The sequence below is a fragment of the Engraulis encrasicolus genome, chromosome 10, assembly GCF_034702125.1.
Source record: "Engraulis encrasicolus isolate BLACKSEA-1 chromosome 10, IST_EnEncr_1.0, whole genome shotgun sequence".
Classification (NCBI taxonomy): Eukaryota; Metazoa; Chordata; class Actinopteri; order Clupeiformes; family Engraulidae; genus Engraulis; species Engraulis encrasicolus.
The window spans coordinates 49624231-49638761 of record NC_085866.1 but is presented as its reverse complement, the minus strand read 5'-3'; the positions used below and the strand labels follow the sequence as shown (position 1 = coordinate 49638761).

Here is a 14531-nt window from a genome sequence, read left to right as displayed (position 1 = left end):
CACCTGCATAGTCCCCGGGCGACGGGCAGCTGGGTTCCCACATTGCTGCTGTAGAAAAAAAACACATTTGTTTCCATTTGTAACACCATCCTCTAACAGATTGTACAGGTTGATAACTATTGGCGCGTCGCTATTGGCTGGATCAAATAAGTGGGCCGAACGCGCCTACGAGTGGACAGTAGCTATTGGTCAGAAGAGCAACACTTACCCCGAACAGGACACACCCCTGAGTCCTCAAGGAAGATAAGTACAGCGGGCGCTTCCAACAGCATTACAACTGTCAGACAGTACTCGACGCGTTTACGCACGCTCCACTAAAGGAACTATTGGCAACTCACCAACTGATTTCGCTGTCAACGCGAAGACAACTACTTTTCAACTTCATTTTTGTGACTGCGACTTATTTTTTTAAACTACCAAGTCAAGATGAAGGTTGTTGGACCTACCTGCGCGCTGAAGAGCAAGGTTGGCAGCGAGGACATGGTTCGCTGTCTCTCCGACCAGAGTATGGCCATCTCCAAGTGCAAGATGCCCTTGCTGGACGATGGGCAGATGACCATGTTCCTCCAGGACATGAACAGCTGCTACAGCAAGTTGAAGGAGCTGGTGCCCACTCTGCCCGCCAACAAGAAGGCCAGCAAGATGGAGATCCTCCAGCACGTCATTGACTATATCTGGGATCTCCAGGTCGAGCTCGACTCACCTGGCATGAACCGTCAGCAGGCTACCGCTGGTGCCCGCACGCCCCTGACCACCCTGAACGCGGAGCTCAGCAGCATCACTGTTGAGGTAAGGATCATGCAACTTACTGTTATCATTGACTACTCGCTGTGTGTAGTACATAGCGGGGTGGTGTCACACTTCAGCTGTCACACTTGTGAATGTTAAGTCCCTCGTGCGTAATTGCGTAAAACTAACAGTCGTTCTTCTATCTTCTTTCTCTTCAACAGAGTGGTTGCTGAAATGGGAGAGTCACCTGTCCCTGATTTCTCTGCGAGACGTCAGAAGCAGCAGCAGCAGCAGTAGCGACGGTGGCAGCAGCAAGCAAGAACAGTGGCATCAGCCAGAGGACGGGATGCTGTCTCTCCATGGCAATGTTTCGTCTCGTTCCATACCTTGCATCAAGACGCGATGAGACGAAGCATTCTTGTGGTGCCTGCTGATAACCCGGTCCCAAGTAGACACGCGTGAGGAGAGACTGGTGTCGCCGGAGCTGACATGCCCGTGGGGTGCACGTCCCTGGCCTCACTTCATATGGTTTAGCTGTATGGACAGTTTTCCGATATAGCATCACAACAATCACTCTTGTAATATTGCCTTTTTGGATGCCTTCAAGAGACAATGTCAATCCCATGGTCTCAATGTTTTTTTGTACTTCCGGTTGTTTTTTTTTTCCCATTCTGAAAGTACACTTAGAGAATGATTTTATATTTTGTAAAAAATGTCAACTTCTCAGATTGCTGAGTTACATCTGTATTGTATATTACAATGCATTTCACGTCAAATGTCAATATTGTTTATTGCAATGTACTTAAAATGATGTTTATATTAAAACAAAAAGTATTTTGGAGAATATCTGATTCAGTGTTTTGTTATTTTACAAACGCGTTGACTTAAATGTATTTCCAAATAGGCCTACATTTTTCATTCAACTCTCTTCTATCCACTCTGGTGTTATTTTGGCAGTATAAGGGAGGTTACCAGTGTCCTAAATATCTGGAACTGACATCACAGAAAACTTCATCCCACCTCAGATGAGTCATAAGTACGAATGATGAATTAAATCGTGGAAGTTGCCAATAGCTCTGAAAAAACAAGTCATACGACAAATGACATACTTTCAACAGAACACTGAAGTCGCCCAAAGTCGTATCTGTGGCGGTTATCTGTGTTCTGACATATTACACATTTATTATCATAAAATACATTTTAAAAGTAAGCAGAGCAACCCAAAATACCAAACACATACCCTCCCATGCGCCATGTGCGCCTGTGTGTGTGTGTGTGTGTGTGTGTGTGTGTGTGTGAGAGAGAGAGAGAGAGAGAGCGAACGAGCGAGAAAGGGAGGGCTGTGAGGGGAGAGAGCGAAAAAAAGAGAGAATAGGGGGATGAGAGAGAGAGAGAGAGGGAGAGAGAGAGAGAGAGAGAGAGAGAGAGAGAGAGAGAGAGAGAGAGAGAGAGAGCAGTGAGTCTCTTTCCTTGGCTGCGTTCCCGGCCCATCTGCAGCTTGGCTCGCAGGATTACTGTTTGTTAATGTTTCAATCAGCTGTGCGCCGAGGAATGTGGAGCGCTTTAACCTGAACTTCCCCAGGTGTGCGGCGGCGCCACTCAGTCTGGGCCCGCCTGCCCTTCCCTGCCCTTGGCACAATGCTATCACACAAACACAATCCCACACTGACTCGCCCTCCGAGCGAGCAGCGGCTGCAGCTGTGTGTGCATCGCACTGTAGGAAATTGGAACAACATTGCATCAGAGAAGAAACGATTTAGTGTAATTTAAAGCGCGGCTAGCGTTTAACCTCTGTAATGCCAGATGTATGCTAGGCGCCTTCACATTTAATTTGCTCGAATAATTCTGTCCTTCTCTCACGTATCGTTTATTGACATATTCACTTTTACTAATAAAAAAGTAATTGTTTGCCTAACTTTTTAAGTTTGGGGTTGACTTAATTTCACCGCAAAAAGCTAAGGTTTTCGATGTTTGACTGAGTTTTACTTAGGCTATGTTTATGTGGAAGGTTAAATAAATACATAAATAAATAAATACATAAATAAATACATAAATAAATACTATCAGCTAAAGATATAAATAAATAAATATCACAGCGTAGACATGGTGGCTATACATTTAATATATAGGCTAAATTGTTATTGACTGACAGCTAAATGTGCACATGACTTCTGAGTGAGACCTTCAAGTCATGCATTTCAGAGCACAAGAGCCAAGTCTGAAACCTTCTTTATCCTCTAGCGCCACCCTGTGTCTGTTTTATTCGACTATGAAAGTGTGTTTTCACAGTTGTTGAACGTACATCTGAGCGCATGTGGTAGGCTACTGAATTGGCCTATGTGCTTCTTTTGTCGGAAGAGAGAGGTAGAAAGATCCAGATACTTCATTGTGTTAGTGACAATAAAATACACACAATGGGTGTAGGCTAATGTTTGGAAATAACACATGTTGACAGGTTGAGAGTCTAAAAAGGGCACTGGGTCAAGTGGCAGCTCCAAAATACTTAATCTACAATGTGGTGTGCTAATAAAACATGCATCATATGTTATCCATTGTGTTCATTCAAAACATGAATGTGTAGCAAACGAATCACAAAGGCAAAGAATAACTTTAACTAAGTAGCCTATTAGAGTTCTTTGAGCGAACTTTGGGACCAATTTTACGCAGGGACATTGTCTGTATTTTCACTCGCCATTTCCAAACAGGCCAATTGTTTCTAAAATTAGCAGGCTATCTTTTTCCATTCCAATGAAAAGTCTCGACATATATGAACCATTAGTATGGCACTCCTTAGATAGCACAGTTTTTGCGTTCAGTTGCGTTATCTCGGAGAGAGCGTTAGGCAATTCCGAGGGCGCACGGTTTTAAAAGTGGCCTGCAACGTAACACAGAAGACCAAGGACTAGCAAGGTTTAGCACTTCTACAAGTACAGCTCTTCGACACCGAAAACCACTGCCCGTGTCAAGGAATAGAGCATGACAATAGACACAACAACCGTGCGTAACCGTGCGTAAAATGCCTTTCCAACGTTTAAAGGTGCACTGTGTAGGAATGTGGCCAGATGTGTTGCAACTAGTTCTATGCTGTTCATTGAAATTGTGCAGCCTAAATTTGATCTTGTCATTAACATTCACTTAATCATAATCTAATATTTACTAGTATGACCAAAGTACAGTAGCCTAAGTTTCGCAGCTAAAAATGTCAATTTCTGGAAATTCAAAATCGCAGACATTGAGCAGATCCACTTTTCAGGGAAAAGTGCAATTGTCTGTCATTATACATACTTGGAATGGGATCGTGGTGGTAAGTAATTCGTGAAAAAAGCCAAAGAATATTACACAGTGCACAGCACCACACCCCCCCCCCCCCCCCATTTATCCATACTAACTAATATTTAGTTGTGTAACAATAAAGAACTGTCTAATGTTTGTAGTATGCCCATGTGGAGAGACTGATGTGTGCAGATAGGGTCGACTCCTGTACATATACAGCTCCAGACCTTTTTATTAGAATACCATGAAAAAGTTGATTTATTTCCATAATTCCATCAATAATGTTAAACTGTCATGGATTGTAGATTCATGGCCCAGTTTTTTTTTTATCTATTCCAATCATTAATTTTTTTCTTTTTATATACGTTGGTCTCCCAGCTCAAAAAACCCATGAATTGGGGAATTCGCATTATTAGAATATTGTTATAAAATCAAATTTTTCTTCATCAAAATTCGGGTCACATTAAATCAGTTGAAATTTGGTACTTTCTACATAACATGCAATGGTCAATACTTGGTTAGGACATTCTCTGTCTTCATAATGGCCATGATGCGTTTAACATTGAAGTCAATGGCAAAAACAGTGCATGGGAGTTATGGAAGCCCAGATATCCTTGATGGTTTGCTGTCAGCTGTTCTTGTTTGTTGACCTGGTGCCCCACACTTCACTCTTCAATATACCCTGTAGATTTCCATGCCATGTTTTGGTGTTAACTCACCAGTTTAATTCTAACTAAACAGAAATAAAACCCCATTCATTTTCAATGGGGTTTCATTTCTGGTTATTTAGAATTAAACTGGTGAGTTAGCGCCAAAACGTGGCATGGAAATCTACAGGGTATATTGAAGAGTGAAGTGTGGGGCACCAGGTCAACAAACAAGAACAGCTGACAGCAAAGCATCAAGGATATCTGGGCTTCCATTCCATAACTCCCATGCACTGTTTTTGCCATTGACTTCAATGTTAAACGCATCATGGCCATTATGAAGACAGAGAATGTCCTAACCAAGTATTGACCATTGCATGTTATGTAGAAAGTACCAAATTTCAACTGATTTAATGTGACCCGAATTTTGATGAAGAAAAATTTGATTTTATAACAATATTCTAATAATGCGAATTCCCCAATTCATGGGTTTTTTGAGCTGGAAGACCAACGTATATAAAAAGAAAAAAAATAATGATTGGAATTGTTAAAAAACTGGGCCATGAATCTACAATCCATGACAGTTTAACATTATTGATGGAATTATGGAAATAAATCAACTTTTTCATGGTATTCTAATAAAAAGGTCTGGAGCTGTACAGTGTTTTTTGCAGTTTCACTCTTGGAAACATAGTCAGGGTCATTTTTCCAAAAAGATGACACCTGAAGGCAATTCATGTTAATTTTCGGCATACAACTGATTTAAGGGTATTCAAGGGTGCTGAATCCAAATCTGCCGTATGCCGGATGCAAAAATGTACCGAAATGCCTCAAACGGGCAAAATCCAATATGGCCGCCGCCACCGTGTTAAAATCCTGCAATCACTTTTCTTTTGGACTAAATAAGGTATGAATTTGAAAATAGCACTTATTTTTATGTTTTCAGACATGGAGAAAGCCATTATGTCATCAGATTTAAGCTCAGATTGGAAGAAAATGCTTATGTCATTGGCTGGCAGCCATTTTAAAAGCAGAGAGCCTCATATTGTCAGCGATTTTTAACATTTTTACTAATCTTTCAAGATCCACAGAAAAAAATGCTCTTTGTCTCTGTGAACACAAATACTACAGAAAACAGCACTGAACTGTCTACTTGCACCTGAAAAAAGAAGTTTGTATCTCCCTTTTTCCATTCTTTAGTTATGGGCAGTAGAATATGGGATGACACCACAAAAAAGCACTGATTTTTGACCCCAAAATACTGCACTTCTCACTGCCCATATTTTTGCTTTAAGGACATATTGTCTTTGATAGTGTTCATGTTTGATATACAACATTTTCAGGGGGTTTGAAGGGTGCTTAATGCCTTTAATTCCCATAGTACATCAAAATGAAGGAATCCAATATGGCCGCCGTCACCAGTCTACAGTGTACGTTTCTTTGATTACACAAGGTAAACTCTTAAGTATGTAGCATTAGGTTTTCATACAGGGAGAATTCATTTCCATACTCAGATTTAACATAGATATCAAAGGAAATTTTTCAGTGTGGTCTGAATTCATGATTGCAACAGGAACATAGGGTGACACCACAAAACACAATATTTTTTGACCCCAAAATACTGCACTTGTCTCAACCCACATTTTTGCTTTAAGGACAAAGTGTCTTTGATTGTGTTCATGTTTGATATGCAGCATTTTCAGGGGTTTTGAAGGGTGCTTAATTCCGATATTCAAATATGCTGTGTAGTAGGCTCAAAAACCTCTTTAGGCCTACCTCAAAATGAATTAATCGAATATGGACGCCATCACCAGACAAGGTGGACTCTTAATTACATTGTCATACATGGAGAATTAATCTCCATACTCAGATTTAAGATTAGAATCAAAGGACATGATTTCAGTATAGGTTGAATTCATGTTTACAAGTGACAGTTGACTTTCATGTCAATAAGCTGTTCATTTGAATGAAAATGTTTTCTCTACTTCCACTTTTATTTTAATGCTTATTATAACATGATGCAATATGTCCACCTCAATCCACCTCTTCCATTAAGAGACAAATTTACACACAGGGTCATTTCACGTGAAATCAGACACTTTGGGACCCGACCGACACGGATTTCAATCATACTTGGTGTGCCTTTTCAGTAGCAAGGTAGCACCCCAGAACTGCATTGGTTTGAATCTGACACTAATATTAAGGGAGAAACAGACTAGGAAAGGTTCACATGTGAGGGTAGGACACTATACATTCAGCCTTGAATATATCAGTCAGTGTTAGTCACAAAAAGATGCCTGTGGTGTTGTTTGAAAGCTCTTTTCTGGCTCTACATATTACACAATCACCTTGGAATACAACTACTCTCAGAATATGAATTATGATAAATTGAAAAATTAAAAATTGAATATCTAAAAAACTCATATTTTAAAATGGCCAGTTCCTTGTCCAAACGTAGCCGGCAATGTCATGAGCAGCACCTAAAATGCTTGTGTTCGGGTTGTTATTCATTTCTGAGATAATTTGACTCACATATATGGCGTCATACAGACCACTTACTAATAATATGGTAATACCATAGTAGCATCACATGACAAAACAAAAACAAAACAAAAATGGTCAGTGTCCATGGTCCCAGCAGGTTTCAGAAACTAAGGCAGATGTCCATTTATACACACCAAATGATGATATGTGAATGTTTGAACATTCCTTCTCTGTGTACCTGTGCCATCTTCCCTTTACCGTACATTAAAGAGATAATCAATGGCTACACTCTCATTTTGTACTCTACCAGTGCATTTGAAGCAGCAGCTGTGTCTTTTGTAGATAATGTATAAGTACGTCCCGTTGCAGTTACAGGTTCCACTACCAGAAGCACATCCTGATGATCCATGACAAGTCTATCTGGTCTGAAGGGAAAAGTGAAGGATGGAGATGGCCCATGAGGATGCAGGAAGTTCAGTTTCACCTCTCCAGTGCTCGGCATACATTCCTCAGCACATGCTAGCCACCAGTTGCCATCATATACAGCTACAACATACCCTTTGATGCTTGAAAATGTAACACATTCCTTTACTGAGCTCACTCTTTCAACTCTGCCTTCTCTGAATGCTGAAAATGGCCTAACTTCCACTGTGTCCATTGACAATGGGCAGAAGCTGTGTAGTTTTTGAGTACCTGGAATAGTTCTTGCAGATTCAAACCTTTTCAACAGGTTCTCAGCTTCATGATGGTACATCTCTGTTGTGGCAAACTGGCAATGGATGTTCTTGACATTATCCTTGACAAATTCAAACAGTTGGTGTTACAATTTAATTGTCAATAGGACGTTGCAGACTTGCTCGTGCAGCAAGCCATTTAACTGTCCCTCCAACGCCATCACATGGACCTTTGCCATGTGATGTGGCAAAAAAGTGCCACTCTGCAGGTATGTGAAAATCTGCCTCGTGGTGGCACAAATTTGTTGTGTTTTTGAGGTTCCTATATTGTGCAGCACAGCCATCAGAAAAAATATAGGATCTTCTTTGGACGTTCTGTCATTGATGAAGTGTCACTGAGCAAACTGAATTAGGAGCTTCTGAAACAGATGTACAGCAATTGTATCATGAATGTTGCAGTCTGAAATAACAACAAAACAGATTTTTTTTCCCAGTTTCAACTGATCTTGGTAGTAGCATACATATGGATGGATTGTGGCCTGCACTGGTTGTTCCAGTGAAATGATTGAATAGCATCTTGAAATACAAAACTATAGTTTTAAAAACGTTCCTGGTTCAAGGGAGTCTTTTCAGGAGAATGTCAAGAACATCCATTGCCAGTTTGCCACAACAGAGATGTACCATCATGAAGCTGAGAACCTGTTGAAAAGGTTTGAATCTGCAAGAACTATTCAGGTACTCAAAAACTACACAGCTTCTGCCCATTGTCAATGGACACAGTGGAAGTTAGGCCATTTTCAGCATTCAGAGAAGGCAGAGTTGAAAGAGTGAGCTCAGTAAAGGAATGTGTTACATTTTCAAGCATCAAAGGGTATGTTGTAGCTGTATATGATGGCAACTGGTGGCTAGCATGTGCTGAGGAATGTATGCCGAGCACTGGAGAGGTGAAACTGAACTTCCTGCATCCTCATGGGCCATCTCCATCATTCACTTTTCCCTCAGACCAGATAGACTTGTCATGGATCATCAGGATGTGCTTCTGGTAGTGGAACCTGTAACTGCAACGGGACATACTTATACATTATCTACAAAAGACACAGCTGCTGCTTCAAATGCACTGGTAGAGTACAAAATGAGAGTGTAGCCATTGATTATCTCTTTAAAGTACGGTAAAGGGAAGATGGCACAGGTACACAGAGAAGGAATGTTCAAAAATTTCACATATCATCATTTGGTGTGTATAAATGGACATCTGCCTTATTTTCTGAAACCTGGGACCATGGACACTGACCATTTTTGTTTTGTTTTTGTTTTGTCATGTGATGCTACTATGGTATTACCATATTATTAGTAAGTGGTCTGTATGACGCCATATATGTGAGTCAAATTATCTCAGAAATGAATAACAACCCGAACACCAGCATTTTAGGTGCTGCTCATGACATTGCCGGCTACGTTTGGACAAGGAACTGGCCATTTTAAAATATGAGTTTTTTAGATATTCAATTTTTAATTTTTCAATTTATCATAATTCATATTCTGAGAGTAGTTGTATTCCAAGGCGATTGTGTAATATGTAGAGCCAGAAAAGAGCTTTCAAACAACACCACAGGCATCTTTTTGTGACTAACACTGACTGATATATTCAAGGCTGAATGTATAGTGTCCTACCCTCACATGTGAACCTTTCCTAGTCTGTTTCTCCCTTAATATTAGTGTCAGATTCAAACCAATGCAGTTCTGGGGTGCTACCTTGCTACTGAAAAGGCACACCAAGTATGATTGAAATCCGTGTCGGTCGGGTCCCAAAGTGTCTGATTTCACGTGAAATGACTCCACATAGTAAGTCTGAATGTGCCTAAATATAATATGCACATCTACATTTTTTGCATTAGGAATTCATTGTTTGCCGATTTTATTGCGGCGCTTACATTATATCTTTGAATGGTGGAAAGGTGAAACGTGGATCAAAACAGTTTGTTATTGTGAGGAATTTACTTGATATATGTTAACTCATTCCCAACCATTAGGCCTATCAACCTCCTCCTCTCCAGTGATTTGGCAGGACACACAATATCATGCACTGCATGGCACTTTTGTTGCAAATGCAACAAAAGCAAAGTAAAACATGACGGTTAGCAATGATCAGTCCTATCTAATTCAGATGTCACATGGTCACATTATCAAATCTCTATTTTGAGTCAGGCCCACATACCCCTTCCTATTCTCCTGCCAGTCACCGAAGTGGGATGGGTGGTATTGGACAGGGCTTTAGTCCCACTGCTCCTGTATCTGCCACTTATACATGGGTTCTCATTGTTTATCAACACAATGTTATGAAGAGGGGCAAGACACTGGCAGCCAGCCACGTGAGCTATTTTTTTTTGGCAGACAGCGGTTTCCAACAATCAGAGGCGGAGTTGTGCACGGCTAGGTTCACAGTCAGGTTATAAACAAAATTTAGAACCCATGAATTCTCAAGGCACACAAAGACATCACAACTTGTGCTTGCCTCATCCAACACTGCATCTGCAAGAAGTGGCATGGAGTACATGGAGTCAAGCTGTTGCTGCAATTCAGCAACTCCAGGAGGGGTGATTAGGAATAGGTTAACTTAGTATACCAAGTAAACAATTTTGGTTAGAGTAGAGGAGGGTGCCTGTATGTGCATATACATTTGTCCAACAATAAAGCAATCACTAACCACTTCACCAGAGGGCTAGGATCATTAGTGGGACAGTCAGAGCCTGTCACAAAGAAAGTATGACTTTTAATGTATGCTGATGACATTACCTTAGTGGCACATATCGCTGACACAGACACCCCCGACACAAGACATCAACAGCCAAGGACAGTAGAGCAAGTGGTAGTTTTTAGGTACCTAGGCATAGAAATGTAGCCTGGTCCTGACCATCCCTACTACCATTTCATTTCGTATTCATGGTCTGGCGGTTGTTTGATCTGACGCGATTGCAGGAAGCGGGAAGGAAATGGTCGGAAAAATCAGGATAAGTTGTTGAACAAACATGTCTGACGTTTATCTTTGGCGATGTAGGACCGTTTAACAGACATGTCTGACAGAATATCCTACCGTAGGATAAAATTACAATGTAGGACCGTTTGTCAGAACACCGGCCACCCTTTCCCAAAAAGGGCTTAGGACAAAATGGAGGCACCTTAAAACTACCACTTGCTCTTCTGCCTGCCCTTGTCTCTCTCTCTCCAACTGAGCACCGTTATTGATACACTGCAGATGTACATTCCAGTATATTTTAACTAGGCCAGTTTAAAGTCTATACATGGGTTCTAAATTTTGTTTATAACCTGACTGCGAACCTAGCCGTGCACAACTCCGCCTCTGATTGTTGGAAACCGCTGTCTGTCAAAAAAATTAGCTCACGTGGTTGGCTGCCAGTGTCTTGCCCCTCTTCATAACATTGTGTTGATAAACAATGAGAACCCATGTATAAGTGGCAGATACAGGAGCAGTGGGACTAAAGCCCTGTCCAATACCACCCATCCCACTTCGGTGACTGGCAGGAGAATAGGAAGGGGTATGTGGGCCTGACTCAAAATAGAGATTTGATAATGTGACCATGTGACATCTGAATTAGATAGGACTGATCATTGCAAAACGTCATGTTTTACTTTGCTTTTGTTGCATTTGCAACAAAAGTGCCATGCAGTGCATGATATTGTGTGTCCTGCCAAATCACTGGAGAGGAGGAGGTTGATAGGCCTAATGGTTGGGAATGAGTTAACATAGGCCTATATCAAGTAAATTCCTCACAATAACATAATCTGTTTTGATCCACGTTTCACCTTTCCACCATTCAAAGATATAATGTAAGCGCCACAATAAAATCGGCAAACAATGAATTCCTAATGCAAAAAATGTAGATGTGCATATTATATTTAGGCACATTCAGACTTACTATGTGTGTAAATTTGTCTCATAATGGAAGAGGTGGATTGAGGTGGACATATTGCATCATGTTATAATAAGCATTAAAATAAAAGTGGAAGTAGAGAAAACATTTTCATTCAAATGAACAGCTTATTGACATGAAAGTCAACTGTCACTTGTAAACATGAATTCAATCTATACTGAAATCATGTCCTTTGATTCTAATCTTAAATCTGAGTATGGAGATTAATTCTCCATGTATGACAACCTATAGCTACAATGTAATTAAGAGTCCACCTTGTCTGGTGATGGCGTCCATATTCGATTAATTCATTTTGAGGTAGGCCTAAAGAGGTTTTTGAGCCTACTACACAGCATATTTGAATATCGGAATTAAGCACCCTTCAAAACCCCTGAAAATGCTGCATATCAAACATGAACACTATCAAAGACACTTTGTCCTTAAAGCAAAAATGTGGGTTGAGACAAGTGCAGTATTTTGGGGTCAAAAAATATTGTTTTTTTGTGATGTCACCCTATGCTCCTGTTGCAATCATGAATTCAGACCACACTGAAATAATTTCCTTTGATATCTATGTTAAATCTGAGTATGGAAATGAATTCTCCCTGTATGAAAACCTAATGCTACATACTGGTGACGGCGGCCATATTGGATTCCTTCATTTTGATGTACTATGGGAATTAAAGGCATTAAGCACCCTTCAAACCCCCTGAAAATGTTGTATATCAAACATGAACACTATCAAAGACAATATGTCCTTAAAGCAAAAATATGGGCAGTGAGAAGTGCAGTATTTTGGGGTCAAAAATCAGTGCTTTTTTGTGGTGTCATCCCATATTCTACTGCCCATAACTAAAGAATGGAAAAAGGGAGATACAAACTTCTTTTTTCAGGTGCAAGTAGACAGTTCAGTGCTGTTTTCTGTTGTATTTGTGTTCACAGAGACAAAGAGCATTTTTTCTGTGGATCTTGAAAGATTAGTAAAAAATTTAAAAATCGCTGACAATATGAGGCTCTCTGCTTTTAAAATGGCTGCCAGCCAATGACATAAGCATTTTCTTCCAATCTGAGCTTAAATCTGATGACATAATGGCTTTCTCCATGTCTGAAAACATAAAAATAAGTGCTATTTTCAAATTCATACCTTATTTAGTCCAAAAGAAAAGTGATTGCAGGATTTTAACACGGTGGCGGCGGCCATAGCCTATTGGATTTTGCCCGTTTGAGGCATTTCGGTAGGCCTACATTTTTGCGTCCGTCATACGGCAGATTTGGATTCAGCACCCTTGAATACCGCTAAATCAGTTGTATGCCGAAAATTAACATGATTTGCCTTCAGGACCTTAAATAAGCACCTTTTCAGAAATCCTGCCTAGACTATGAAATTGACAGTCATGGCAGTCCATAACACTTTTTTTTGGACAGAGGGCGCTGTTTCCCAGTACTAAAATAATTTCCTGTGTCTGCAGTCCAGACGGGTTGCTTGCGGTAGACACTTTTTACAATTGCGCTGGGGTCAAGAGCGGAAGTGACATCACGACGGACGCACTTTGTTTTGATTTCGCAATGGCGGCTATCGCTGGATTGCACTTTGAGACAACTACCTTCTAATTAGGCTACATCGTTTGCTTCTGCTTTTTTTTGGCTGCACGGTATCATACAGATTTAAATTCCACACTTGATTAAAGAGTTAGAGATTTACACGAATTGTGTCGTTTATCCCCGTCTGTCTGATCTGAGACTCGTTTTAAATAGCTAGCTACTAATGTAGCTTTAGCCAGATATTTAATGTCATGAACGCAGCATGAAAAGGTGCATTTTATTTTTTCACTAAAACTGAAATTAATATTAGTAATCTTTTGCCTTTTTTTAAAGTTACAAAGGTGGGAAGCTGTCGGCTATGGCTCTACGTGCTGTACTGTATTTCAAATCCAATGAAGCCTGCAGTGTACTGATGGTGTTATGCACTATAACAACACACTTCTATAAAGGTGGTAAATAAACACACTGTAATAAAATAAAGTTGTCTTAATTACTTTCCATGTTACCTTGTGTCATGTTACAACATTATAACACCTGCAAATAATTGAGACACCTGTCATTTTAGTTTGGGAAGTTTAGTCTGAAGTGTAAGCCTACCAGCCTGTTGGCCAATCTTCATTCGTGGCACATTGCACCAGTAAAGTGAAGTGTGATGGTTCAATTAGCAAGGTGACAGTAATCCTACCCATTGCCCTCTGATCGACAGTCCAACTCCCTAACCATTACCACTGAAATAGGAAAAATCCACACAGAACATCAAGATTTACATGTAAAAAAATAGTTTACTTTTCATCCACACTATTTACAAACTGTTACACAGCATTAACTCTTGAGTCATGAAATGGTTTCCTTCCCTTTATTGTTGTACTCCATCCGCTTACACTAAAGGCTTGCTCAGTTGTCTATTGCTTGCTAAAATGCAAACTGCAAAAATGTGACATAAACATTGACCAATAATAGGATTGTAGAAAATGTTTATTGTCTTGTCTTTACACAAGTGTGTGTGTGTGTGTGTGTGTGTGTGTGTGTGTGTGTGTGTGTGTGTGTGTGTGAGTGAGTGTCTTCAGCTTCACCATTTACACGAATGAGTGTGTGAGCACACACACACACAAGATCAGGATACAGCATCATACCACTCAGAGATAAAACAGTTTGTTGACTGGTGTGATACCCAATGTCAGTAAAACCCAGGAAATGATATTTGACCCAAGAGCAATCTCTAACACAAGCCCAGTACTGATACATGACACCCC

General features: G+C 40.3%; 1 protein-coding gene across 1 annotated transcript; it reads left to right on the top strand.

The window, feature by feature from the left end:
- The first annotated feature begins 256 nt into the window (after positions 1-256).
- LOC134457264 (DNA-binding protein inhibitor ID-1-like) lies at positions 257-1575 on the top strand. Its single transcript, XM_063209176.1, has 2 exons — positions 257-789; positions 951-1575. Exons 1-2 carry the CDS (start codon positions 427-429, stop codon positions 960-962), a joined length of 375 nt encoding a protein of 124 aa, XP_063065246.1. The 5' UTR covers positions 257-426; the 3' UTR covers positions 963-1575.
- Positions 1576-14531: the final 12956 nt, after the last annotated feature.

Coding starts and splice junctions, on each gene's coding strand:
- LOC134457264 (XM_063209176.1), top strand. CDS start 427: ATGAAGGTTGTTGGACCTACCTGCGCGCTGAAGAGCAAGGTTGGCAGC.